General features: G+C 40.4%; 1 protein-coding gene across 1 annotated transcript in view; it reads right to left on the bottom strand.

Moving 5' to 3' along the window:
* exoc4 (exocyst complex component 4) overlaps positions 1-18,613 on the bottom strand; it is a 179,584-nt gene that overhangs the window by 37,789 nt on the left and 123,182 nt on the right. Inside the window, exons 14-15 of the mRNA XM_034673130.1 lie at positions 5,305-5,441; positions 2,539-2,694 (exon numbers count right to left, since the gene is read on the bottom strand). Coding sequence (XP_034529021.1) covers positions 2,539-2,694; positions 5,305-5,441 — 293 coding nt within the window. The remainder of the gene's footprint in view (positions 1-2,538; positions 2,695-5,304; positions 5,442-18,613) is intronic.

The raw sequence follows: 18,613 nt of genomic DNA, 5'->3' as shown, positions 1-18,613 counted from the left end.
TTATGACATTTGCATTGTTTACTTTTAAAGGTGTGTGAACTGAGCTTAGAGAAGGAGAGCTGAATGAGGACAGTTTGATGTTAAATCAACTGCAACAGGCAGATAAGAATCCATTGCCATGGAACGCTAACTACAGGATCACTGGGACTATTTTCTACGAATGTAATACATAAATCCTTTTGAATCAATAAAATAATCTTTCCACCATGTTTTGCGAACATGTTAATATGGTTTGCAGATAGCTGAGGGAAATAGAACCCCTTCAGAGTGGACAAGACACCTCCTCTTCATGTCAGGGTCTTGTATCACCCTGTCGGGATTCTATTTCTGATAACTACCTACTAACCATACATTATCCCTTACATAACAGCTATGTTCAGAAATGAAAATTTAATGGACTACTGAATGATATGTATGAGTCTATTTATCCATAAAGTTGTTTTATATAACTCATGTTAAAGCTCCTGTGAGGGAAGTTTTGGTTTGTGTTGATTTTGGCGCCCCTGAGGACAAAGCAGTGCTATTGCTGTGAACGACTGCAAAAATTGTATTCACTTTTTCCTGAATCTCAACGTGTTTTAGCCTAACAGTTAACTAAATGAGAGAATATAAAAAGAGCTGTTTCAGCAGCATGCATGCAGTTAATCACTACATGTGGCGCCTACCCCCTGCCAGCAGTTTCAGACATGAAAAATGACTTCATAGAAACAGTTCATCTTTGTGCTGATGTTCTTTGTAGCTCATAAAGCGGCATCAGTATTTATCCCAGTCTGTTTTTTGACCAGCTCACAACTCTTCACATGAACTTTAAAGGTACAGTGTGTAGAAATGGGAATATTTGGCGATATCTAGTGAACAGATTCCAGACTGAAACACTCCCTTACTCTCCCCTCATGTCGGTGAAGAGACGGTGGCCTGGAGGACAAGAAGCTCCTGTGAGCACAATAAGTATGATCCTCCAATGAATGTATTTTACTAGTTTGTCCATTCTGTGCTACTGTAGAAACATGGCGGTGCAAGATGGCAGCCTCCGTGGAAGGCGACCTGCTCCTGCGTAGAGATAAAAGACTCATTCTGACTGAACAAAAACAAAATGATTTTTACATTCAGGTGATTATACACTAATTTAAACACACTTGAGAAATACTATATTCAATTTCTACCAAGTCTGTTAAATGCCAATAAATACTGCACACTGTACCTTTAAGTTGGGATAAGTTTAAGAGGGATAAAATGTTACAATAATCCAGTGCTTATGTGCAAAAGGATAAAGAACTGGAGACAAGCATTGATGTTTAAAGTGATTAATATTTGTCCAAACTATAGGAACATGATGCAGTCAAGGAGGAAAAGTGTGGGTATATGAATCAGACAGGAAGTATATATATGGTAAGAGGGTTGGGACAAAAGAAAGTGATTTTAAAAAGAGGGAGCTACTAGTTGCTTGACAATCTGTGGGAGATAAACAGCAGGTGATGAAGAACATTTGAAATGAAAGACAAACAGAAGGCAGAGATTTACAGGGTAGAAATATAAAGACTTGGAGATCAAAACTTTCTCCACTGTATTTACAAGCACTTGGAGTTTTTGGAAAGATAATTGACTTTGGTGCCTGCCAAGAAATACAGAGAAAGAGAGCAGAGAAGTCGGGTAACTGAATCTCATCGCCGCAGTGCTGCAAATACACGACATGTGGACCGGCCTCCAGAGTCACCAGGATACCCGCAAGATCAAGATCCTTTAAACAACAAACAGCAGACACATATTCTCTAACTCTCACACAGACACGTTGTAGCTTATTAATGAAGCTTTACAGACGCACCAAGTTGCCAGTCGTGCAGAAGCTAATCCCCCTTTCATAGCGATGAAAACATCTACGGCTCTGAAATCAAACAGCCTTATGCTCTCCCTCTTGCTATCTCTGAGCTCTTGCAGTGTCTGTGTGTGTGTATGTGTGTGTGTGTGTGTGTATGAGAGAGAGAGATAGATAGAGAGAGAGAGAGAGAGAGAGAGAGAGAGAGAGAGAGAGAGAGAGAGAGAGAGAGGTAGTGTGCACACAACAGATTGACTTTCTTTGGCCACATAACCAATTTATTTATTTACTTTACTATTCCGCTCCGATGAGCTCCACTGTTCCCTGAAGAGTGCGCACATTCAAAGGCAATTTCGATAAGACTGACCCCCCCACCCACCCTTCCCCGCCTCCGTCTGCTCTCCTTATATTTTCCCATTTTGTTCTTCCCTCGTTTCCGCACTTCCTTCAGATAGAGGGTGTTTAAAAGAGCAATCATGGCTTATTTTATGGGTGCATCTTAGTCAACAAGAGACGGTTCAATAATATGTGAATAAAGGAGCGCAGACGGGAGGGAGGGATTACTCGTGTGATTGCTCAAGTGCGGTTGTGTCTGTCTACTTTCTGCTTGTTTGGATGAGCAAACTGTGGATATGTATATGTCCTAGCCTGCTCCTTCTTTTTATGACAAATGTGAATAAATATAAACAACTACATATGTGATCTGGGTGGATTTATACACATACCGAGTAAAGTCCTCCTCATCCTCCCTCTTCTGTCGGGTCTGTCTGGGTTGGGCCATGTTGGCCCAGTTGGGGAGGGATTGGAGGAGACGGCTGATGTCTTCATCTTTGGACCAGGAAGCGCTGATGGTGAGCTTCTCCTCACACTGGACTATACCCCTGAGAACAAACACACAAAATAAGAAATGAAGAAGAAGAAATGCAGCACAGTGACAACAATGATTGAGTTCCTTGTGGCACTACATAAACAGTGTCATTACAATTGTTTTGATGATCTCCCTTTAGCTGATATTAGCACTTGTTCAAGTGACCTTGATCAAAAGGCTTTTGAGATCATTCACTTGAAAATGCTGGATCGGCCGATAAATTATCACCTGATAATGGGAGTATTTCATAGTTGTTATTATTCCAATAAAATAGTCTTACTGATAGAAACAACTAAAAAAAGGTGCTTTTATTTACAAATTTGCAACACTACAAATTCTGACAAAGTAGGTGGTCGTATGCATTTCCCCATTACATAGAGAGAGGAAACAGTGCAGCCACAACAAGTAACTGTGTCACTGTTTTAAAGAAGGACGACCTCATTGCAACTTGGAAAACATGCCAAAAGTGTAGCAAGAAGAGGGATAAAAAAAGTCCTCAAATTTTTCAAGTCACCCGAAAAGTTAGTCATCACAAAGAAGATGTATTGAATGAATACAAAACAGCAGAAGCCGCAGCTAGCATTAGTGCCAAAATAGGGCTGAAGTGTTGATTCAATAGGCGTGTTTGCCAGAGACATCCCAAAAACAACCCCAAATTCTGCTAGCTATTGGTGTATTCAGGAATGTATTCTGAGTCATGACTACATTGCAGACGTGTTCCTATATGCCCTGTATGATGTGATCTCTACACACATCCACAGTTTGATTGACAACACGTGAGTGACATACAGTTTACCGCAGATATATGAACCTCTGACATGAGTCCAGTGAGTATGTTTAGTTTGACGGCCCAGTGGCTTGAACAGAAGAAGACATTATTGCATGATCAGTAGTGCTCTGGTTCACAGTAATATTATAATTGGTAAGTAGGGCTGGGCGATCTATTTTTAGAGATATATCGATATACAGTATATCAAACTCAATAGGGGTTAAGACAGTATTGTTTATATCAGTATAAAAATGTTGCATTTAAAAAATGCTTCACCTTTCTTAATTAGAGCTACCAGTCACTGACTCACTGCCTCTCTCCCTCTAAGCAAAACCAAAACTAAAAACCCGCCCCTCCCCTACCTTGCTAACTCGCAACAAGAGGTCCTGTTTGTACTGACACCATGAGTCAGATAAGGATGAGAGAAACACTACAGGATGTGGTTGGTAAAACGAAAAGTTGCTTTGGTTATGAGGAAATAGTTCAGGATTAAAATTTCAGATGAGCAGCAGAATAATGTATTCTGTTGAGAATGTGGTTGCTACAAAAAGTTTGGGCTTGATGAATCTCCTCTGCCATTTAAAAAGTGCAACACGAAAAGTGTGTAATGAAGAATGTGAGGCCTTTACAGCCTTCTGCACTGAAACAATCCACATTGTAAGTTTCATTTACCCGTACTGTGGCCTATCATGTTCCTAAAGACATGTTACCCATCGCAAATGTGGAACAGGACAGCTTTATGCAGCCCCAAGGTACGAGTTGTCTAGTCACAATTACTTTGCTAGATGAAGTACTGCCCTGCTCTGAAGTCAGAGAGAGCCTCCCTGCATAGCTTGCAGAATTATCTCGCTTTTGCGCTGACCAGGACCTGCTGTGAGCCATGAGAGTGAGCCTGTCTCCAAACCAGCTACTTTTCCCGAGATCACACAAGGAATCTCGTCCCAACAGGACTGGTCATACCACAACCAACAACAGGAGTTATGTTATCAGAGTGGTGCGACTCAACACGTGGAAGAGTTTCTATTGTTTCGGTCACGGACTTCATGCGACCCATTGATGAGAGCCATGTTGAATGAGCTGTTTTTACAAGACATGCGGTGAAAATGAAGTTGAGTTGAGTGGAGGTAATCAACACATATTCCACTCGCATCTGGAATGACTTACAAAACAGTATTATAGCAGCTCATAGCTGTAGAGGAGAGATTTCAGGGCAGACTGCCAGCTTGTGTTTGTCTGTGTGCATGTGTCTGGGATGGATAAACTCCTCGGCGCTGCAATTAATATCAAACTAATACCTTGTAAAGGAGACACAAGCACTCCAGGGCTGCACATCAATACCACATACACACATATTGATACACTGTTCATGTGGAAATGCACACAGGAAAGCAAACATCCCCAGCACACACACATATAGACAAACACACACACACTCTGGCAGCCTCTGTTGGGCCTGTCTTTATCACTCAGATGCCCCAGTGAGACCGAGGCTGACCTGTGACAGACTCCAGATGGACTCCCAGCAGTCCGTCAGGCCTTTCCTGCGTCTCCTGGCCTGTTCATCACCCCCTCCCTACTCTCAATCCTCCCCTTCGCCTGGCCAGGTGTTACACAGTCCCAGGGGAGCACAGATGGATAACTTTTCACAGCATCCATGCATGTGGCATTATGTGTACTGAAACCTAATTCAGTATTGCAAAATGTAAATAAACAAAATAGTGACACCTTCATTTACATGTTTTTCTGGTGGTGAGACCTTCAACAAAGTGTTTTTCAGTATCAGAAATCTTCCTCATGTAATACAGAGGAATTCTGCACACACTAGCATGTGAGCTAGCTTTTCTTGTCTCTTACCTGTAGGCAGTGTTGCAGATTTCCTTGTACTCTTTCAGCTTATCACACACCATCTCAAGGAACTGGTTGGAGTAGGCACTCAGGTCCTGCATCAGGCTCATCAGATCCTGTATAGACTTTTCCACTACCACCGTGCTCTGAAGGCAGAACAAATAAAGAGGTTATTGACGTATTAAAATAGAAATTTTAACTTTAAGAAAGAAAAGGAACAAAAAGGAAAAATTCAAGAGACACATACAGGAATATAGAGGTGGACAAGATTCTATGCAAGTGCCTAGTCTGATCCAGTCTGCTGTCGCACAAATGTAACAGGAAGGCTCCAACTTCACTTCACTTATCTGTCACCTGCGGCTGGACTGATGACTGGTGCTGCAGAGCCTGTCAGAAGCTGTAACACTGTATTGCTGGAATGGATGATTCTTTGTGTGTAAGTGAATCAGAGTGAGTGCACATATTTCTGTCTATGTGTGTGTGTGCGTATGTGTGTGTTTTGAACTTCTGTGCCGTGTGGCTGAAAGTTAAGAGTGTGTGTGCATTTGTCACAGTGCACCCATCACCAGAAGCGGCGGCAGGGCTGTGACAGCAGCCATTACAGATTAGCCACTCCTGCGTGACTAATAGCTGGCCCGGGAACTGCAGAGCAGCTTCATATCCTCAGACACACTTGCACACAGAGAGCAAACTTTTCAAAAACGCACACCTTTGAGCAATTCAAGAGCTGTTAAAAGTGATTACAAGTCAGTATGCTCACGTTTGCCGGCTCTTGGCACTTTACCAATCAATGCTACATCTCAAATAATAGTGATAACTCACTATTAGTGTGGTGATAGCCTTGTCGTACTAACTCTGAAGCTTATCGGTATACTGTAAAAGCAGCTCAGCATGTGAAGCAGAGTAATCCTGCAGAAAGATACACAGAGAATCTTAAACATGGGATTTCTATTCATCATTCAAAGATTCTTAATATTCATCCCGCTGTTCTTCTTAGGTAAACTTTACACAGGGTTCCATTGTTTAGGTGTGAAATGGAAAAATGAATGGCTTTGTCAAAGATGAATATTATGGAAATGATCTCTGCAAGGTGCAAACAACTGCATGGGTAGAGGGTATTGGCAACCAGGGGCTAGGACTTGCAGAAAAAATGGACAACCAGAGGATCTAATCCCAATTCAGCCTCTCCGTTGTTTAGAACTGGACTATTATATATAGTCAGGTATAATATATATCATGCACCTTAATTTGAATGAAGTCATTTCAACATGTTTAAGTCAGGGATCTGTGAGATATTATGGTAAGGACTGCCTCTGTTATTTCAATGTTAATAAAACATTTTTAAAAACTTCTATAATATTCAAGGCCAGTAGCAAGCAGTCAACGTGGCTTAAAAGACTGCAGGGGGCAGTAGTGACTGCAATTGATCATCAGAAAATATGGAGAGACCCCCGATGTGATAGAATGACATTAATATTAATAGCTCTTTCTGTGTTTCACTTTCCCCCCTCGCTCATTCTGTCACATACAAGCAATTGTGTGCGCACACACACACACATATGCCCCAACACATACACACACAGCAGACACTCCACTGAGGGAAGTAATGATCCATAGCAGTGCCCATGCCCGTGGAGTGCTAACCAAGGCCTCGTCTCTGCCAAGGGAGCACCCTTTACTGTCCATGCCTGACTTCCTGTCAGCCTGCCAGGGTAGGAAGAAATACACGGACCCCGCAGGAGGGCGAGCGGCTCTCACAGCAACACATCTTAGAGTAGGCTGGTGATATTGTTAACCAGTTGAACAACAACACACAAAAAAGCAACTCATAATATTCACATGGTGGATATTTATCTCTGATGTCACTCTCAAGTAGGAAATTGCACTGTTTCCCACTTTATCAGCAACTGACAACACTCATTGGAAATCAGGACATAATTCAAGATATCATTTTTCATGGGTCTTTAGCAGTTGTTAGAGAATAGCCTTAGTAAACATTCAATCATAACCTAGCTAATATTTCTATAGGATACAAAAGTATCAAAGTCAAAGTCTACTATTGTGGCTATCAGTATTGTTAGCTAGTCCACAAAAATGTTAAGTTGCATAAAAAAATGTAAAATTGCCACCAAGAATGTAAACTAGCCTGCACAAATGTTAAATAACCTAGTCTTAAATAATGTACCTAGCCTAAAATAATGTAAACAGGTGCTCAAAAATGTTAACTAGTGTACAAAAATTGAACTAGCCTACAAAAAAGCTATTAGCTAGTCCACAAAAATGTAAAATAGCCCTCAAAAATGCCAGATAACCTAGTCTCAACGTTTGTAGCTTACCTAAAATAATCTTAACAGGTGTTCAAAAATATTAACTAGCATACAAAAAATGTAAACTAGCCCAACAAATGTTAGCTAACCTTGATGAAACAAACTAGTCTTCAAAAATGTATCTGGCCTACATTATGTAAACATGAGTTCAAAAATGTTAACTAGAATTGATGTTGGACACTTTAGCAAGTCCTAATCACAGTGTATCACCCTGTATATTGCATCTGAACAGTATCTATGCCATGGAAGTTTGGTGAATGGAAAACACAGAACTGTCAATCTCTTTGCCTTGAGTACAATGCTGTGATAATAAATGCTTATGCTTCATTTGTGGTTAGTGGGTGTTTCAGGGAATCTTCAGCATGAATGACAGCTTCAGTCAGTGTAAATGGAGTATATTAAAGCTGTATGAATGGTATTTATGACCCATTTAACTTTGGTGTTTAAAATCAGAGAGAATTAACTATAATCAAGGTTATGTGTTTAATTAATCGTGATAATTATTTGAGGCCATATCACCCAGCAGTAGCAGTAAAGTCACTGAGTAATTGGCATTAATCAGAAAAGTATAATTGTATAGAATCCAGAAAATAACTTGTACTGGCTTATACCAATAAGGTACCAAGGTTTTTATAAACACTGTGCCTGCCTTAACATGTTTAATGTTGAATTTTTACACTAAAATATTCAAACATTATTTTGTGTCTTTTTAACATTGTAACTTTAAAGGGTATGGTGTTGGTTTCATTGCCTTCTCCAACATTGTGGATGAACTGCAACATTCATTCTTTTTCATGAGAGCCATGTAATTCAGCCATTCAAAAGATGGTATAATTCAAAGACTGCCTCAATAGAGGTCTACGCCTGTGATTTGTTTTATGAACATTTGATAGTGCTGTGCAACTACTTGTTAAAAGGTCAAAAACAGGCCCATAAAAAAGGCAATATTTGAGAACAAATAGATAAAAGTACGTACAGCTATACATTCGATTAGTCTGTGTGTAGTCAGACAAACAGCAGTGGCCCTCCTGTTTTGCTGCCTTGGCGTTGAGCGCATGGAGCTCAATAGCGGGCCGGGCCAGTGAACGGAGAAGAGTAAACAATGGATGCCCGATCCATTACTCCTGCTCTAACAAATGCTCTTGCACTCGGCTCCCTTGTCTAATTCTGCTCATTTAACACAGCCATTTGTCTCAGGCAGCAGAAATCATTAAAAAGTAATCAAGGGACAGATTGAGAAAGGGAGGGCTGAGAGGAAGAGAGAGAGTGAGCGAGAGTGGTTCTACATCTCCTCTATCTTACTTGACCATTACATAGGAGACAACTTCCACTTCGGAGGCTCTCTGTCTACGTCACCCTTGGCTTCTCCATCTCTCTTTCTAATGTTCAAGCCTTAAAGGTCAACATACGGCACCATGATGTGAAAAACACCCATAATTCTCTTCTGGTTTTACTTCACAGTGCTGCACTGCTCTTGAAATTGAGCCTGATTGCACAAATGGATCTCCGGGATTTGCTGGGGTAAACTGCTGGCGTAATGAGCGAAATGAAGGCCGCAGCCATAGTGCTTTAATGATAGCGACGAGGCAGAGCTAGCACTCAAGAGAGGCGCCTCAGCGGAAAAAAAAGCTGTTAATGCATGGTCATCACTGCAGAAAACACCCAGAGCTGGTGCTAAAAGTGGTTATTTTCTTTGGTTGAGTGAGTAAAAAGCAAAACACAGAGAGAGGCATTAAAACAGTCAGAGTGGTGGGATGTAATCGCTTAACTCCTCTGTGTTGGCTAAATGCTAAATCATCCTGGGGAATAAAAAAGGAGGCAAAATTGGAAATGCTTTTTATTTACTTAAGCTCCGTTGAAGTAGCTGTGTTTGTTTTTGTGTTGTGTTTTCTGAGCTGTTGAAGTGGACTCGAGGGCCTCGGGTTCAAATCAGAAACGGATCATGGATTTCCTCATTTAAAAACGGGGTCCCCCCTGGAGGTAGTGCAGGGGTCAGAGTGTTTAACCCCATGCTCTTTGCCATTTCACTCACATCGTAACCCCAAACTGCTGACTCGTGTAATGCCTGTATGCCGTGCCATTCACATGTTTGACCGTGGGTAGCCAAAATAAAACATAGTCAGCAGTGCGTTTACACACCCACACAAACACGAACACATGCAAAGATAACCTCTGTCTTCCCCCCTTTTCCTCCACACACACAAAAACAAAGGCTGTCCCTCTGCTGGGGAAAAAGGGGGAGCTGGGCATGAGTGGGACATTGTCTTGACAGATCATTCATCAACGTCAGAGTAAAGCCACACTTCCAACACTCCCCCGACACACACCGGATGGCCCTCATGCCTCTGACTGCTCAACCTCAACACATGCTTCTTTGTATGTGTGTGTGGGTTTGTATTCAGGTTTGTTTAAGTGTGTGTAATGTCACAAATATAACATGTCTTCTTACCCTCATGGGATTTCATTTGGTAATCTTACGTGATGGATGGTCTATTGTTTGTTCCAGAGTCTGACCAATATATTCGTTGGCTGATATTCTGGGAACAATCAAAGGTATCACAGATAATATCGGCATCATACCTTATATCATAGATGGTCTGAATAATATTGGTTGGCCAGTATTTTGGGACTGATTTCAGTGTATCACAGATATATATTGGTATCTGCATCTTACATGATGGATGGTTCATTGTTGATTCCAGAGCGTGAGCAATTTATTGGTTGGCTGACATGTTAGGTCTGATTCAAATGTACCAAAGATAAATATCATAATCTGCATCCCACATTTTATATACATTGGTTGGCCAATTTCGGGGGGCCAATTCAAGTGTATCATAGTTAAATATCAGTATATGCATCTCTCTTTATAGGCGGCTCTTGGTTGACAGGTATTTTTTGTGTTTGGGTAATATGGGTATCATCATTTTCGACAAATACTGCTAAGAAAACGTGAGCAGCGCATACAGAAGAGCATCACAGCTCAACTGAAGGTTGTCTGATTCATACAACATTTGTATTGTATTGTATTGTATTGTTCTGTTTCTAGGTTTCTCTGTATGTCCTCTCTGTTTTTTGTTTTGTTTTTATTTATTGTCATGCCACCAGTGTTGCCTTTTCGCCCAGGTCATTATTGCAAATGATAATTGGTTCTCAATTGACCTACCTGGTTAAATAAAGGTTAAATAAAGTACAAGCAGAAAACTCCATTGTTTCAAAACTGAGGCCGATGCAAAAGGGCTATAAACTGCAGTTCCTGGAGTGTCCCCTAGAGGTTGGCTTCAAGTGAAAATGCTAATTATTACAGCAAAAATAGCCATATTTACAGCCTGGTACAAACGATGGTTTGGTCTTAATATCCCATTTCTTTATTTGAACACACCAGTACTTGTTGTAACTCATTCTTTTACAAGATTTCAAAGCTACAAGTTTTCATGGTAAGGCATTAAATGGGTGCAGCTCAAGCGGCAACATCTGGTCTAAAAATACGAGTCCAATGCAGAAGTGTTAAAAACTGCAGTTCGTCAAGGATCCGCTTGAGGATGGCTCTGGATGTACCGGAAACCACATACACACCAATTCAAAAAAGACGATCCTTACAGCAGAATTAAACATGTTTACAGCCTGGTTCAAAAAACAAGTGTAGTCTGGATAGCTCATTTCTCGATCGGCACACACGGTGCGGGGGTTGTATTTTTTTCAAACTCAGCAATTTCAAAGATATTGAGATTGCGGGTATTCCAATGAGAGGCACAGCTGACTTGATTGGCAGGCGGGAACACTGTAGCTGTTGGCTAGGAGGTTCAAACTCTGCCTCTTTACATCACAGTCGCTCAACAGCAGCAATATGGCTGCCGCCACCTATTGGCCTCAAAACAGCGCTTCAGTGTACAAATGAGATTAGCTTATACTGATGGCTCCTTATATAGCAGCCTCTACCATCAGTGAGTGAATGAGTGTGAATGGGTGAATGTGATGAGTAGTGTAAAAGTGCTTTGAGTGGTAGTACAAGTCCATTTTACATTTACCATAACTCCAATTCAGAAACCAATGGCTGTCACAGAGACAACATACATGTTTTGTTTTGTACAGTACAGTTTGGTTCTCAAGCTAGAAGATGTTGTGAAAAAATGTTAAGGAAATAAATTCACAATCGACATAGAGAAGCTTTATTGTCAGAAACTCAAAAAACAAGTTTTTTAAACTGTGAATCCTCCCCCCTTACCATAAATGTTGGTATCGGCCTCGGACTTATCATATAGGACATGCATAAGCTTAACTGTGAGCAGATTAATCTTCTGCACTGCTCCAGAAGTCCATAATAAAGAGCTGTCTCCTCCCTTTGATGGGTTGTTGTCAATAATATATTATGCATATGTATTTGCATAACAAGCCTGGCATTTTAACCTGCTTTCTGGTAAAATCTGCATTATGCTAATCAAATCCAAGATGTCACTGTAGCTGGCGATCATTAAAAGGACCATTTTAGACTGATAGAAGCGAGATAATGGGAACCTAATAATGGTTGTAGCTTTGATGTTTATAGCAGGAAACGTTACCATGAGGTAAATAGATGTAAACATAGCTTCTGGGTGGATGGAATTGAGTCATTAAGAGAAAACATCTTCTCTTTCACCTCCGCCATCATGGCTTCTAATGCAGGGAAAGTAAGTGTTTTAATTGAGAGATGAGGAGCAATATCACACTTGGCTGATTACAGATGGGCTTCCACATTATACCCACCCTATTCACACCCACACAGAGAAAAAAAAATACAGAGTAAGATGTGGCACTTCTGCATATGCTAATCATATGAATCACCCAAGAGTTTAGATCCGTTATTTGTTTCACATAGCATCCAAAAAGTTTATTTTACTAATCAGTTTTAGATTCTAAGCTGTTTGTACAACCAGCTTTGTTTCATTGCCTTTTGGTACACCTAAGAGAAATATGTTTATATCCCTATCTATCATCTATTATTATCCAGTTTTATAAATTAATAAACACAAGATCCTTGGTGAAGCTATAATTTGTTCCAGTGGGTGAATAAAAGTCTGTATACGAGAGTGAAAGAGGAATTATAATGTACCTTAATGCGTTCTGTGTGGGGTGGGTGTTCCGCTTTGTACCCCATTAGGCCCATAAGGAGGCATTGTGTTGCTTCTCTTACACGGACCTATACACAGACACACTGCTGCACACACAAACACAACAATGGGTGTGCTCACAGCCACACATAGATTGCCATTTGCAAATTCAGAGCACTAAGTTCCTTCTGAAAAATTCCTGCTGTAACTTTTATCAGGCGCCCACAGCCAAAACCTTCTCTCCCACCAACCAAAGGGCATGTTTGTGGTAGAGCTGACATTTCAACTCCTGTCTCTCCCTAACTCACTCACTCCAAAGGCAAAGATTATGTCTTGTTATACACAGAGACTGCATGATGCGGACCTGCACTACCTTAGGCTCTCATTGGTATGCCACAGTAATTTAAATGCTTTCTCTGGCACTAAACAACGAAAACTACGTTTAGATTGTGTAAATTATATATCTGATGTATCGATATAAACTCAGAAACAACATGAACAAAGCTCAGCTGTGTCTTTTTGAATGAGAAAGGGACATTTTCAAGGCGGTTCGAAGCCCTGGGCTGCTGGACGCGAGCCTCAGGAGTGTATGTGTTCTGTGTGAGATAACCAGGAGAAGGTGGGTGGTGGAGATTGTTACACCTTGAGCGGTGAGAAAAGAAGCGGAACATAAATAAGACTTTGAGTTGAGCAAAAACAACTCTAAAATAAAAGTGATGGAGTAGATTTAAAGAGAAAAATGCTACTTCTTCTACTTTGGATGTTTAGCTGACTAAAGGATTAAACTGTCACCCTTTCTAGTCTGGACCAGAATCACAAGTTAGTTTAACAAATTATTAACATTGTCATTATTGTAGGCACAAAACTCTAATAATATGTTGTGTCTAAGCTGTAACGCAGCCAACAGCCACCAGCTGGGGCTGTAGCTCCGGTTAATAGCTACTGCCATAATGCTATCATGCTCTACTGCCCAGATGTAAACGAGCACAGATGACAGATGGTATCTTGTAGGCGGGGTTTGGCAGAATTTTGATCTAGAAAATGGAGATTAAGTTGTGTGTGGGTTGTGTCTGGTTAAATTGGGTTGTAACCACTCCACTGGAGCGATGCGTAACCAGCACAGGTGTGTTACATGGACCTGTAAGGAGTAGCGAAGGCTGGTGGTCCTAGCTCTGCTAATGTTAGGCACACTCGACAAACCAAATTTACATTGTTTACCGGCCGACTCCATGATCACGTTTGGCCTTGTTAAATAAATTGTGCTCAAACATGACTGTTGTCTTTGTGTTTTCTTAACTTTAAAAGAGTCGGTTGGTCAAAATTCAAATTTCTGTTTGAACAAATAAGAAATAAATCACTTAAATATATGATACTATTATTATTCTTTTTTTTTTTTGCTCCCTTTTTCTTGTACTATTATTTTTTTCATTTTTTATTTGTTTTGAGTTTGGGTTATTTTTTTGTTATGTAATTTTTCATTTAATGTATGTAACAATATGGGAAAAAAATGTGATGTACTTGAAAGTACAGTGATCTGGAAAGTTGAAATTGTTTTCCATGCAATAAAGTAATAATATATATATATATATATGTATATATATATATACTTAAAAACTTAGACCCAATCTATTTCATGACAGAAAGTGGTAGAGAGTTTCAGAGAAGATTACTTAATGGGCTGTGGCTGTTTTTGCTGAATTAAAATGCCAGTTGTGCAGTTTCCTTGAGATTTTATTTTCCCTAATAAACCTGGAAACAGCTTTTGTTTCTGATTATAGTTGTGGTGTGTCTCCCTATGGGGGTCATGAGTGCATGTGTGCATACAAACCCACCCTAATACCTCCTTTCTTTCCCCCTCCTTCGTACTTCCACTTGGGGTGCGGCTGACGCAGCTAACAGGTGCATTGTGTTGTGATTGCTGTGGCTGTTGTTGGGAGCAGGTTGCTGAGAGGCTCCTTAATAAAGAGAAGCTCTAATCTACAGTGTGTGTGTGTGTGTGTGTGTGTGTGTGTGTGTGTGTGTGTGTGTGTGTGTGTGGGGCTAATCAACAGGAGGCTATCAGCCCCCTTACAAATAAACATTGCCTGCACACATCATCCCAAATAAAAAGGTCAGTTTCATTACAGTTACTGGAGGTGGATAAGCGTGTGTGTGTGCATGTGCAATTGACATGTGTGTTTGCCCGTTCCGGCACTCCTCTCTCACAAAGCTACATGTGAATATGAAAATTTAAAAGGTCAACATCATTAGCAGGCCACTGGCAGCTGAATATATCTGCAGTACACTGAGCATTCTGGCAGCTGACAGCGAGTGAATGAAATCAGTCTTTATTTGGTTCCAGAGCAACTTGTGCGTGAAACTAAAACACATGTGTGTGAGTCACTTATGCAGGGACACTTTCAGCACCAACACACACATATGCAGATACAAAAGGACTAGTTAGCGGCTATTGTTTGGAGACACTGCAGACTTACACTTAGAGAGACAGAGGCGACCGATGTAATTATGGTGTTTTGCAAGCAGAATACAAACAATTGGCGGGGACTGCGTGTGCACCTTGTGTGTCACAAAGTAAGCGTGTAAAAGGGACATCAGGGGGGGTTGTGCTAAGATTAATGGAGCCAATCTCCTGCGCTATCCAGCAGAGTGACCATACACCCCCCCATCCTACTTTCTTCTTCTATTTTATTCTCCATCTCTCTCTCTCCTGTTTTCTCTCGATCTAACTCTAATTAAATGAATCAATCAGTGGCAGCCCCAAAGCTGGACAGATAGAATCGCACTGCTAGGGCGAACCGCATGTATGTTCATGTGGAAGTAGAGAGGAGTCTATTATAAGGAAGGGTGGAAAAACCAAGAATAAAGAAGGAATAATAATAGATGAAAGGTAGAAAGGGACAAGAAAGAGAGTCTGATATAAAATAAGATGAAAAAGAAACATGACGAAGACTATGATTTGTAGCTTTGCAGGTCTTCCTCCCTCCTTTAACATCCCTCCTCCTCTCCAGACATTTCAGCCCAAGCTCTGCTATCACACAGACGCATGAATGGATGCTAACCTTTCCCCCTGAACTATATACTGCCCTTATCTCACGCTCCATAGTGGACAATATATAGCCTGTGTCAGGCTCATAATCAAATCATTATTATGTAATATATGTACATGATATATATATATATGAAAGTGCAGAGCTGCTGCCTTGTGATAGGCAAATCATGGCCCATATCAATATTCCTTATTAACTGAAGTCCAGACTGCATGTGTATTGCCTATTATGGGCTGTCTAAAGTGCTATATTCACCTTGACTCCTGAGCAGTTTTTCAGCAAAGTCACTTTGGCCATTTCTAGGGGTGAGATATCAGTGACAAAGGGTCAAAGAATTCATAAAACATAGATGTATTTAATAATATGGGTCCACTCCAAATGTTAATGCTATGGAAATACATCCATAAATATTCTTTTTCTGCTGCAGACCAGAGGCCAGCAAAAAGAGAACTATTGCACATGACATCTCAAAGGGTGAGAATATAATGAGATTCATGTAGATATTGTTATCTAAAAGCCATAAAACTATAGCTTATTGTGTATCCATGAGTCCCCCCAAAAAAATCTGTGTGCACCGGCATGGGCATATGTGTTAGCGCCATAACATTTTCTGCTTGGCTCCTTCCTCCTCAGCTCTTTTCCAGAACATACAAAAACCACACATGCTTAACGCTAATGTCTTCCTCCACTTGGAACTCCTCCTAACATTAACGTGTGCTTCAGTGGCTGCGGAGAGCAGATGCGTCTATAAAATGTGCTCCCCTACGGTGTCCCGCATGTGGCTGCCGCAGCCAAGGTGTGTGAGACGGCGTGTTTAATGTGCTGTAGCAATATTGAGCTCTCCCCTTCTCGTCAAGTGATGCCAGCGGTGTGTGTCGCTCTCTGATAACACACCTGGCACGGAGAGTGTCGTGGCACTTGGAGGGAGCACATGTGTGCGCATGAACATGCTCACACGCCGGCATAGATATGTAGACTGACTGACACACAAGTGCACAGACACACACCTTCACATCTGCTCTTTTATAGGGAAATCTCAACCATTTAATAGGGCTGTCACTATAATCTTTAATTATCCATTGCAGTGGCAGAGTTGGTAGATTCCCCAACTATCCAGACAGGAATTAAAGGGATAGTCTGAGGTTTTTGAAGAGGTCCCTGACATAAGAAAGAATATAAGACTTGTAGGACTGGTTTTAATGCATGAAGCGCATGTTTCTTCTCATGTCTAAAGTAGTAAATATATCAAATTTACAAAGTAAATCAAAATAACAGCTGTTCTGACTGTTAACTGTATGCAGTATGGCTGGGAAATGGCAAGGACCAAAAAACAGGATTTGGAACATGGTAGATGACTCATGATACAATATGCATCATGATTCATGGATCATGGTAGAATACATATCATGATACATGATTCATGATACAGTACCTATCATGATACATGCTCAATAAACAATACATATCACGATACTAGGCTCATGAAACAGTACATATCACGACACAAGGCTCACGATAATGAACATGACTCATGGTACATGACTCATGATACAGTACATATCATGATACATGCCTCATGATACAGTACATGTCATGATACATGCCTCACAATACAATACATATCATGATACATGACTAATGATATAGTACATATCATGATACATGACTAATGATACAGTACATATCATGATACATGCCTCACATTACAAAACATATCATGATACATGACTAATGATACAGTACATATCATGATACATGACTAATGATACAGTACATATCATGATACATGCCTCACAATACAAAACATATCATGATACATGCCTCACAATACAAAACATATCATGATACATGCCTCACAATACAAAACATATCATGATACATGCCTCACAATACAATACATATCATGATACATGACTAATGATACAGTACATATCATGATACATAACTCATGATACAGTACATGTCATGATACATGACTCATGATACATTACATATCATTATACATGGCTCATGATATCATAAGTATCATGGCACATGGCTCATGATACAATACGATATGAAATCCATTGAGGTACATTGCTCACTCGTCCATGTGCATCATGATACATGGCTCAAGGTACCATATGTACGGTGGGTCATGTACCGACAGTATCAACAGTAAAAAATCTGTAACTTTAATGGTGTTTAGAAGCAACTTTATCTTGTTTTGTGTAATTTTGTGAAAATTAAATCATTCAGACCAATATCTGCAAGTTCCATCTGTGGAGATGTTTTTATGCTGATTTTGAACGTAAACTATCATGTAGTAAGTTTTTATTGTCTGGTATTAGCTAACAATGCTTACAACAACATGAGCTAATAGTTAAACAACTTCTGGAATTCATTTTCAATTCAAAACTGGAGCGAGGTTAACTAGGAAGTGATATCAGTCCTAGCTCCATTGTATATGTAACAGCAATACTCTGCCACCACTGCTCTCTCTTTCTGGCTTGGAGCAGTTTGAGGTGCCTCCCCATGAGCCGAACATCAACATCTACAGAAGCAGAAGTCATTGTGATTACAGACTAAAAAATATTGCACTACTTCAGTGTAGTAATATTTTAGCCATGTTCTCCACACAATCCCACTCTAAAAACCCCAAACTATCCCTTTAAAGTACTTCCAGTTCAAAGATCCACTTTAGTTTATATTTCCTAGTCAACAAACGGTGTCCCAACCTTTGTCAAAAGCTTTCATGACAACTTAAAGAATAAAAACGACACACTGAGGCAAAGAGGAATCTCTGGTGACAGCGACAGGCTTTCAAACAGTGTGAAGGCCCTTAAATTAGAGGCCAAAAGCACAGCCTCACACAGGTAGC

The sequence above is a fragment of the Notolabrus celidotus genome, chromosome 21 (genome assembly GCF_009762535.1).
Source record: "Notolabrus celidotus isolate fNotCel1 chromosome 21, fNotCel1.pri, whole genome shotgun sequence".
NCBI classification, from domain to species: Eukaryota; Metazoa; Chordata; class Actinopteri; order Labriformes; family Labridae; genus Notolabrus; species Notolabrus celidotus.
Note: the sequence above shows the minus strand (reverse complement) of the source record. Positions and strands in the feature narration are given on the sequence as shown.